At 38.7% G+C, this 11,822-nt stretch overlaps 1 protein-coding gene across 1 annotated transcript; it reads right to left on the bottom strand.

Annotated features, from left to right (window-relative positions):
* Positions 1-752: 752 nt before the first annotated feature.
* Positions 753-1,679, bottom strand: OR8A1D (olfactory receptor family 8 subfamily A member 1D). The gene has a single exon (NM_001390233.1). It carries the CDS (start codon positions 1,677-1,679, stop codon positions 753-755), a length of 927 nt encoding a protein of 308 aa, NP_001377162.1.
* Positions 1,680-11,822: the final 10,143 nt, after the last annotated feature.

The following is an 11,822-nucleotide window of genomic DNA, read 5'->3' as shown; positions in this document are numbered from 1 at the left end:
TACTGTGAACTAATGGCTATCTTTCCCTGTGCTGTACTATACATCCTTGTTACCTGTTCATTTCACATGTAGCAGTCTGTGTCTTTAATCCCCTACTCTTATCTTGCTTTCCCTCCTCTCCTCTCCCTGGTAGTAATCACTAGTTTGTTCTCTATATCTGTGAGCCTGTGAAAATTTAAAATTTGTGTTAAATTACAATTAAGACAATAGAGTTTACCAAAGGGACAGAAGAAAGAAAATAGATCCCAAATAATAAAAAAAGAACTTGATATCAGCTAGCTTCATATAGATGGAGAAGGCAATGGCACCCCAATCCAGTACTCTTGCCTGGAAAATCCCATGGATGGAGGAGCCTGGTAGGCTGCAGTCCATGGGGTCGCTGAGGGTCGGACATGACTGAGTGACTTCACTTTTGCTTTTCACTTTCATGCATTGGAGAAGGAAATGGCAACCCGCTCCAGTGTTCTTGCCTGGAGAATCCCAGGGACAGGTGAGCCTGGTGGGTTGCCATCTATGGGTCGCACAGAGTCGGACACGACTGAAGCGATTTAGCAGCAGCAGCAGCAGCTTCATATAGAAATGAGAGTAGAGAAAGAGGAGGGGCGAAGGAAGAAGGAAAGAGTCAGGTGCAGTCACCCAGCCATGCAGAGAAGGAAGAGTTTCCCATTCTGGGTGGGTGAGCATTCAGGGGCTTCCCTCTGGGATCCCTAGCAACTTATTTTTAAAATTGAAAAAGAATAATAACATTTGTATCAAAACATTTTTCCTCTCAGAGTTTTTTGCATGGCAGCCTTCACCTCCTTATTCCTCAAGCTGTAGATCAGGGGGTTCAGCATGGGGATCACTGTGGTGTAGAACACGGAGGCCATGTTCTCCTGGGCCAGGGAACTGGCCGTGGAGGGTTTCAAGTACATGAAGGCAGTTGTTCCATAAAACATCCCCACAGCAACAAGATGGGAGCTGCACGTGCTGAAGGCTTTGGCCCTTCCGCCTGTGGTGCTGATGTGAAGGATACTGGACAGGATGAAGGCATAGGAAATTAGGACTGTTAAGCTGGTGACTACAATGTCAAATCCAGCCAAAACAAAGACTGTCATCTCAGTGTCATAGGTGCTAGAGCAAGAGAGCATCATGAGGGGGAGGATGTCACAGAAGTAATGACTGATAAGGAAATCACAATAGGACAGTTTCAACATGAGGCCAGTCTCTATGGTTGAACCAATGAATCCTATGGCATAGACCCCAGCTACCAGCAGGGAGCAGACTCGATGAGACATGATGATGTTGTAAAGCAAAGGTCTGCAGATGGCAACATAGCGGTCATAGGCCATCACTGTCAGCATGTAACACTCAGCAATGACAAACACCAGGAAGAAGTAGAGCTGGGCCATGCACCCTGCATAGGAGATGATATTCTTCTCTGACACAAAGTTCACCAGCATCTTAGGGGTAATGACAGAGGAGTAGCAGAGATCCACCAAGGACAGGTTGCTGAGGAAATAGTACATGGGGGTGTGAAGCTGAGGGTTCAGACAAATCACGGTTATCATGCCCAGGTTCCCTATCATGGTGACTGAGTAGATCCCAAGGAAGAGGAATAAGAGTGGGAGCTGGAACTCTGGCTGATTTGTTAAACCTCCAAGAATGAACTCTGTCACTGTGGAGTGATTTTCTGCCATTCTCCTCTGGCTGGGTGTCCTGTGGGGACACAAATGAAGATCTCTGTGAAAGCTCACATCATGTTTTGCTTGGTCAAGCTAGTTTGTGCATCTCAGGCCAGGTGAGCGATCCTGGGATCCTTTCTGATGAGTGCTCCCTCATCCTGCTGTTTTTCGGGAGGAAGACCAGATCCTAGGTATTTCAAAGATCATGGAGATGAGAGGAAAAGGGGGCAAGATTGAGAACTTTTACAACATGCACATTTCTGAAATATCCTAGAGTAGTGAGTTTTAAAGTCCAGTCCCTGGGCCGGCATCATTGGCGTCACTTGAAGACATCAGATATGCAGATTCTCAGGCCTCACCCCAGACCTACGAAGTCAGGGACTCTGGGATGGGACGCAGTGATCTGTGTATCATACTGTCTCCAGGAAAGGCTGATGCAGGCTCAAGTCTGAAAACTTCAATCATGTACGTAATAAGCAGTAGAATTCATATTTTGTAGTTGGAGATGTATTTGCTTCAGAAATGAAATTTCCCTGTGGTCTATGCAAGTCTTAAATATTCATTATTTTGAACATATGAATACTTATCTCAAATTGATGCAGTACTAGGGTGAAAGGGTTACCATATCAGTATCTTTTAGTTAAAGGTCAATTTCTGTAACTGAAAGATGAATATACTAATAATGGTAATACTAATTCCAAAGTTGGTTGCAAAAGTAGTATGGGATATTGCATAGTTAGAAATATTTTTTTCAAGAAGTCAGTTCCTATAAAAATGTGAGTTGTCATTGGGTGTCTGGAATTTGTTCTTAGATTTTTATCAAATCATGCCCAAGGCAATTCCATTTCTTGTATTTATAACCACCTGGAGCATTTAAAAAGTATTGATGGCTGCTTTCCACTCACTTTTTAATGAGAGGTTCTCATGAAAATTCATCTGTCATGAAGCCTGATGACAAACCTCTATAGTTACCTACTATAGTCTAGAGTAAGATCTCAATATTATTATTATTAGATCTATTTTTAGATCATAATATCAAACCATGGCTCCATTATCTCCTTAATGACAAAGTACTGAAATTATAGACATGCTTCTGTAAGAAGCATGGATTATCATTGCTGAGTATATCTATAGATATCCCTTCTCTGACAGGTCTTTCTTAAGCTAGAACCCTTAAATTTGCACTGTTTTAATTGCTTACTTATACAGTTACTATCTTTTGTATAATGCTTTTCAGAGGTCAGTCTCATTAACTTGTCCCACAAGTCTTGGGTATGTGAATGAATATATCTAAGAGCACAAGTTTTAAACCCATGTTCACATTGAGAAAACCACAGTACCAGACAACAGTGACTTTCCTGAGGCTTCCTAATTATCAAGGACTTGCTTTCCTCTGATCTTGAGCTCTTCCCCTGGCCCAAGTGTGTAGCCTTAGAAATCTGCACATCTACAGCTCGGAGCAATGTTGTGGTGGAATGTTCTTTACACTGGATGTGTTAGGTTGTGCACAGCATATAAAAAATACGAATGCTATAATTTCCCTCCTCTCTAGGAAAACGAAGCCTAAAAATTCAACTACCCTAAGTCATAAAGCCAAGCAAGACACAGAACTGGGTCTAAAACCTCAGACTTCTGACCACCAGTGTGTTTCATTATCAGTGAACTGTGTCGCTTTGCTGTAGGTTATTTTGTGTGTAGCACTTTATTATTACTTAGTAAACTTAATATATTGAATTTTGGACATAGCGGATAGATTTTATTGTCAGTTTCAGACGTATATAAAAAAGTTATCATGGCCATAAATGTGCATTGTAGAAAATCAGAAACACAAATAAGCAAAAATACAATACCACTTTCTTGCTAACTGGAGGCTAGCAGCAGTCATGGCTATCATTTTAGATTTTTTGATGCATATATGTACTTACATGTGTATTGTGCTCAGTCACTCAGTTTTGTCCAGCTCTTTGTGACTGCATGGACTGTGGCCTGCCAGGCTTCTCTGTTCCATAAATTCTTAGGCAAGAATACTGGAGTGGTTGCCATTTCCTACTCCATACATGTATATAAGTGTATATATATATCTATACACATACATATATATATTATACACGTGTATAAGCATATATATATATATATTTAAAAACATTTTTAACCTGCTTCTAATGTAAGTGCTTTAAATACGCTGTCTCATTTGATTCCTATAACAGTAATAAGTCTGGCACTAGCTATATATGTTTCTCTAGGTATATGAGTGCGTGTTCAGTCACTTCAGTTGTGTCCAACTCTTTGTGACACTATGGACTATAGCCAGCCAGGCTCCTTTGTCCATGGAATTCTCCATGCAAGAATATTGAAGCAGGTAGGCATGCCCTCTTCCAGGCATATTCTTGACCCAGGTATCAAACCCGTGTTGCCTGCAGCTCCTGAACTGCAGGTGGGTTTTTTACCATTGAACCACCGGATGCCCTTTTGTAGGTATCAGTTCAGTTCAGTTCAGTCACTCAGTCGTGTCCGACTCTTTGTGACCCCATGAATCGCAGCACGCCGGGCCTCCCTGTCCATCACCAACTCCCAGAGTTCACCCAAATTCATGTCTGTTGAGTCGGTGATGCCATCCAGCCATCTCATCCTCTGTCGTCCCCTTCTCCTCCTGCCCCCAATCCCTCCCAGCATCAGAGTCTTTTCCAATGAGTCAGCTCTCACATCAGGTGGCCAAAATATTGGAGTTTCAGCTTTAGCATCAGTCCTTCCAAAGAACACCCAGGGCTGATCTCCTTTAGAATGGACTGGTTGGATCTCCTTGCAGTCCAAGGGACTCTCAAGAGTCTTCTCCAACACCACAGCTCAAAAGCATTAATTCTTCGGAGCTCAGCTTTCTTCACAGTCCAACTCTCACATCCATACATGACCACTGGAAAAATCAGATCCTTGACAAGTTGGACCTTTGTTGGCAAAGTAATGTCTCTGATTTTGAATATGCTATGTAGGTTGGTCATAACTTTCCTTCCAAAGAGTAAGCGTCTTTTAATTTCATGGCTGCAATCACCATCTACAGTGATTTTGGAGCCCTAAAAAATAAAGTCTGACACTGTTTCCACTGTTTCCCCATCTATTTGCCATGAAGTGATGGGACCAGATGCCATGATCTTTGTTTTCTGAATGTTGAGCTTTAAGCCAACTTTTTCACTCTCTTCTTCCACTTTCATCAAAAGGCTTTTTAGTCCCTCTTCGCTTTCTGCCATAAGGGTGGTGTCATCTGCGTATCTGAGGTGATTGATATTTCTCCCAAAAATCTTGACTCCAGCTTGGGCTTCTTCCAGCCCAGCGTTTCTCATGATGTACTCTGGATATAAGTTAAATAAGCAGGGTGACAGTATACAGCCTTTCCTATTTGGAACCAGTCTGTTGTCCCATGTCCAATTCTAATCATTGCTTCCTGACCTGCATATAGGTTTCTCAAGAGGTATGCTGCTGCTGCTGCTGCTAAGTCACTTCAGTCATGACCGACTCTGTGTGACCCCATAGATGGCAGCCCATGAGGCTCCCCCGTCCCTGGGATTTTCCAGACAATAACACTGGAGTGGGTTGCCATTTCCTCCTCCACTCAAGAGGTATAAGAGTCTTTAAATCCTTAAGATGTGGGATAAAGACAAGAAAAGCTACATTGCACTGAAAACTTTAAATGTTATTTTATTGGTGGTTCAATTGTTAACTTCATAATAACTATTGGCAGAGATAGCTAAGATTTTTAGATATTATTTTCATTTGTTACAAAGAAGAAAAATTCCCCTAGGTAGCAACAACAGATAGAAAATATCATATCTATATATGCCCTTCTAATCAGTTTCCACCTCTTAAAATATTAAGAACATAGAAAATCCACCTAGAATATACCATTATCAGAAATCAAAGTGCTTCACAGAGCAGTACAGTAAACAGCTTTCATCGAGTGTAGTGCAGATGGGAAAATCCTAGACAGCATTGACTTAGTTATTGATTCCCATATCATCTAATAATATAAAATAGGAAAATATGACCCCATACTTAATATCAGTCACCACAATTATTACCTCCAGTTCTAGCAGACCATCAGAGGCTCAGGTTTGCTGCCCATAAGAACACGGCACACAAAGAAAAATTACTTAGAGATGAAGGTAAACATATGGTTGAAAATAGCCTCATTAGGTATAGGAGTTTATGAAAGAAATACTGTTCTGATATAGTTGCTTTAAATCATAATTAAGTACCTGTGCTAAGGAAAAATGAAAGATAATCTCCTGGAAATATTAGTGAATGACTTGGTTTCAACAGTCAGGAAATAAATGTCAGGAAATGAGAGGACCATTTAGATTTATATCTAGTCCTAAATGTACTCAAAGGGGCCAGAGCTATCATGAATAATAGGTGCCTGGGATTGGGAAACTTGGGGGGAGTCTGTTTACATATATAGGCGGACCTTCTCCTGGGATGTAGTCACTTCAGAGACTGGGGTTCTCAGTAAAGAGCAATTAGAGTCTTGGTTTACAGCTGTGTTGGGAACCATGTTTTTTTTTTTTTCCTTTCCCCCAGATGTGTTAATTTTCCTTTTGTTGGGGAAGTCAACTTGCTGCTTGAGAAACTTAGTACTTAGTGTTTCTATTTAAAGAATTTACCACCAATGACTCCATCATCATCATCGCCACCACCACTACCACCACAGCCACAACTATCTCGGTCATTGCCTTCATCATCAACAGTCACTATCATTAGGAAAATTACTCATTATTAGTTATTCACCATAAGACATAATCAACTAGACTTGAAATGTTTATTTTAAAACATTTAAAAAACACATTGGAATATTTGTGTTAAAAACAGTAATTTCAGTAAGGAAATGTTAATTGATAAGGAGTGCTAAATTTGTCACCCTGCTTTAGCATCTGTAGCCTGACAGTGTAGAATGGCAGGAGGATGAGGGAAACAAGAATGTAGACTATATTAATCAGAATGTATTCCAATATCAAACAACAAATTTCAACACTGCAGACTGCTATTACTTTTGTGCCGAATTAATGAGAACTCTTTTCCCATATATTCTCATTTATAAGGGAAATATGTTTATAAGAATATGCACTTCTCAGAGATGCATTCAGTAATAAATTACCTATGAAAATGACTATGATGAGATTTTTAAAATTAAACTTTTTCTTTCAAGGTAATTGAGGTATTTCAAATCCTAAAAGATGATGCTGTGAAAGTGCTGCACTCAATATGCCAGCAAATTTGGAAAACTCAGCAGTGGCCACAGGACTGGAAAAGGTCAGTTTTCATTCCAATCCCAAAGAAAGGCAATGCCAAAGAATGCTCAAACTACTGCACAATTGCACTCATCTCACACACTAGCAAAGTAATGCTCAAAATTCTCCAAGCCAGGCTTCAACAATATGTGAACCGTGAACTTCCAGATGTTCAAGCTGATTTTAGAAAAGGCAGAGGAACCAGAGATCAAATTGACAACATCTGCTGAATCATCAAAAAAGCAAGAGAGTTCCAGAAAAACATTTATTTCTGCTTTATTGACTATGCCAAAACCTTTGACTGTGTGGATCACAATAAACTGTGGAAGATTCTGAAAGAGATGGGAATACCAGACCACCTGATCTGCCTCTTGAGAAATTTGTATGCAGGTCAGGAAGCAACAGTTAGAACTGGACACAGAACAACAGACTGGTTCCAAATAGGAAAAGGAGTACATCAAGGCTGTATACTGTCACCCTGCTTATTTAACTTATATGCAGAGTACATCATGAGAAACACTGGGCTGGAGGCAGCACAAGCTGGAATCAAGATTTTTGGGAGAAATATCAATCACCTCAGATATGCAGATGACACCACCCTTATGGCAGAAAGTGGAGAGGAACTAAAAAGCCTCTTGATGACAGTGAAAGAGGAGAGTGGAAAAGTTGGCTTAAAGCTCAACATTCAGAAAACGAAGATCATGGTATCTGGTCCCATCACTTCATGGCAAATAGATGGAGAAACAGTGGAAACAGTGGCATACTATTTTTCTGGGCTCCAAAATCACTGCAGATGGTGTCTGTAGCCATGAGATAAAAAGATGCTTACTCCTTGGAAGAAAAGTTATGACCAACCTAGACAGCATATTAAAAAGCATGTTGATATATGGCAAAACCAATACAATATTGTAAAGTTAAAAAATAAATAAATAAAAATAAATAAAAAGCAGAGACATTACTTTGCCAACAAAGGTCTGTCTAGTCAAGGCTATGGTTTACCCAGTAGTCATGTATGGGTATGAGAACTGAACTATAAAGAAAGCTGAGTGCCAAAGAATTGATGTCTTTGAACTGTGGTGTTGAAGACTCTTGAGAGTCCCTTGGACTGCAAGGAGATCCAATCAGTCCATCCTAAAGGAAATCAGTCCTTAATGTTCATTGGAAGGACTGATGCTGAAGCTGAAACTCCAATATTTGCCACCTGACTCATTTGAAAAGACCCTGACGCTGGGAAAGATTGAAGGCAAGAGGAGAAGGGGACAACAGAGGATGAGATGGTTTGATGGCATCACCGACTCAATGGACATGAGTTTGAGTAAACTCCAGGAGTTGGTGATGGACAGGGAGGCCTGGTGGGCTGTAGTCCATGGGGTTGCAAAGAGTCAGACACTACTGAGCGACTGAACTGAACTGATCCCTCCTGCCCCTCATTTTTTTTTTTTTTTGGTACTGTAGGCTTTATTGTGGACAAATTCTTTCACCTTTAATTTGTTTGAGATTTTTTCTCTCTTTTTTATTTTTGAAGAATATGCTACCACAAATAGAATATGGAACTGATTTTTCTCTTTCAGTTTTAAAGATGTAATTTCAATGTTCTTTGACTTATGTTTTTAAGTAACAGATCAGTTATATTTTTTGCTCCTCTGAAAGCAATGTCCCCTCTATCATGATTGCTTTTAGACTTTTTCTCTTTTCTTTGGTTTTCATTGGTATAAGTATGATATGCTTAGGTGTGGTGTATTTTATATTCATATTGCTTATGGTTTCCTGGGCTGTTTTTTCCTAGGAAAGAACAGAAACTGCTTCAGTTTTTGTTGTGGTAAAAACATATAGCATACATTTTACCATCTTAAGCACTTAGAAAATTTTATTGAGGTATAGTTACTTTATAATGTTTAGTTTCTACTGTACAGCAAAGTAAATCAGCTCTGTGTATACATTATGTATCCCCTCTTTTTTGTATTTCCTTCCCATTTAGGTCTCCATAGAGCACAGAATAGAGTTCCCTGTGCTACACAGTTAGGTTATCATTAGTTATCTATTTTAGACATAGTGTCAATAATGTATATATCCCAAATCCCAATTCATCCCACCACTCCCTCTTGGTATCCACACATTCAGACATATTTCTATGTCTGTGTCTCTATTTCTGCTTTGTAAATAAGATAATCTAAAACCAATTCTGGGCTTTTAAAAAAAATTCTGTGGGTTCATTATTTCATGAAATCATGGAAATTTTCATCTATAATCTTTAAAAATATTCTATTTACTCCAATTCTCACCTAACCCACCATTTGAAACTCTGATTACACATATGTTGACATTGTTCTAAAGTCTATGGTTGCTGTGGTCTTTATTGTTTTTCTATCTGCATTTTAGTATGATAATTTCCATTGTTCTGTTTTGCTTTTAGCAAAACTTTCTTTGGCTGTGCTGAGCCTGCTATTAAGTCAACCTAATGAATTTTTAATTTCCAATACTGTATTTTTCAGTTTTGAATTTTTTGGAAAAATCTCCTTTATTTTTACTGTTTTAATAGATCTGTTGGAATTTGCCATTTGTTAGTTAATTTTGTATTTCTTTCAACTAAATTTAAATACTAAATAATTAGAGAAGCTACTTTAAAGTCTTTGCTAATAGCAACATTCAGGTCACATGTGGATCTGATTTTACTGAATATTTTTTCTTCTTGATTATGAGTCACATTTTCCTGTTTCTTTTAAAATTTTTATTGGCGTATAGTTGATTTACAATGTTGTGTTAGATTCAGGGGTACGGCAAAGGAAACAAAGTGTATATGTACAGCACTCTTGTTTAGATTCTTTTCCCATATAGGTCATTACAAATTGTTGAGTATTGTTCCCCATGCTATACAGCAGGTCCTTATTAGTTATCTCTTTTATATGTAGTAGTGTGTATATATGTCAATCCCAATCTCCCAGTTTATTCCCTCCATCCTGCTTCCCCCCAGTAACCAGAAGCTTGTTTTCTACATCTGTGACTTTATTTCTGCTTTTATATAAGTTCATTTTACCATTTTTTAAGGTTCCATGCATGAAAAGCATCATATGATACTTATACTTCTCTGATGTATTTTCCTCAGTATGACACTCTCTAAGTGCATCCGTGTTGCTGCAAATGGCATTGTTTCATTCTTTTTATAGCTGAGTAATATTCCATTGTTTGTTTGTACCAAATCTTCTTTATCTATTCCTCTTTCGATGGACATTTAGGTTGCTTCTATGTTCTGGCTATTGTAAATAGTGCTGCAATGAACATTAGGGTGCATATATCTTTTTAAATTATGGTTTTCTTTGGATATATGCCCAGGAGTAGGATTTCTGGAATCCTATAACAGCTCTATTTCTTGATAATGGGTCATAATTTCCTGCTTCTTTGTATTTATAGTAATTTTTCATTTTATGATGATGGACATCATGAATATACTGTACAGACTGTAGATCATGTTATTCTTCTCTACAGAATGTTCGAGTTTGTCCTTGGCTGCAGGTAATTTACTAGATCACCTCGATCCTGTTGAGATCTGAATTCAGGCTTTGCTAAGATGGATCCAGTTCAGTTTTGCCCTTAGTCTGAAGACTAGCTCTTACTTCGAAGGTATCAGTTTCAGATCTCATCCTAATTCCTGGTATGCAAATGCCTGGAGGTCTTTATCTTTGGGTTCTTCGTCTCCATACTTTGCCCCACAAATTTCAGCTATCTTAGCATCCTTGAGCATTGATCTTTATTTATTCTACTCATACAGACTGTTGTAATTTGCTTGGGTTCCACTTCACTATGCTTTGTTTGGAAATTGTCATTAGGGAGAAAGTTAGGATGAATGTGTCAGTCACCTTACATTCTTGCCTTCTCTCAAGAATTTCATCTCTGTGCTGTCTGCTTCCCAAAGCTTGCAGATAGTTGCTTTATATTATCTCCAGTCTGATAGTTGCTTATGGTCACAGGGTAAGTGTGATAATAGCTGTTCTGCTATACTTGAAATCAGAAGTCTGATTACTATAGCTTGTTCTTTGTGTGCCTGCCAAGCTGAAGGTCATATGGAAACATGGACCAGGAGAGGCTGGAAACCTGGAGATGTGAACTAGATCTGTGACCCTGGGCAACTGGCTTTACTCCCTTGGGTCTTCTCTGTGTCTCTAAGATGTGGATAAGTATCAGTTCTGTGGATATGCAAGTTTCTGGCATTGGAACCACTAGAGAAGGTTTAAAAATATGGCTGCCATTTATACCCACAGACATGCTGATTCAGAGGATGTGGGTGGAGCCCAGAATTTTTCCTTTTTCCTTCTTTTAGTTTGATTGAGCTATAACTAACATACAGCATTGTATATATTTAAGGTGTACAGCATACTTATTTGACTTACATTATGAAATTATTATTATAATACATTTAGTGATAACTTATCATCACTATAGATAATTATCATCTCATATAGATATGACATTAAAGAAATAGGAAAAAATTTTTTTGTGATGAGAACTCAGAATTTACTTTCAACTTTCATATATAACATTCAGCTGTGTTAATTTTATTTATCATACTGTACATTATATTCCTAATACTTATTCATCTTATAATTGGAACTTTGTACCTTTTGACTGTCTTCATCCAACTCTACCCCCACTCCTTGCCCCAGCCCCTGCCTCTGGGGGCCATAAATCTGATCTCTTTTTCTATGAGTTTGTTGATTTTGGAAGAGTAACTGACCTACAACTCTATGTTAGCTCCTGTTACACCACATGGTGATTTGATATTTCTGTATGTTTCAAAGTGATCACTATAGTAAGTCGAGCTACAATATGTCACTATACAAAGATAGTATAGTTATCTTATATATTCCCCAGACTGTACATTTTATAC

Source organism: Bos taurus, chromosome 29, assembly GCF_002263795.3.
Source record: "Bos taurus isolate L1 Dominette 01449 registration number 42190680 breed Hereford chromosome 29, ARS-UCD2.0, whole genome shotgun sequence".
In the NCBI taxonomy this organism is placed as follows: Eukaryota; Metazoa; Chordata; class Mammalia; order Artiodactyla; family Bovidae; genus Bos; species Bos taurus.
This window is presented reverse-complemented; position numbering and strand designations above follow the sequence as displayed.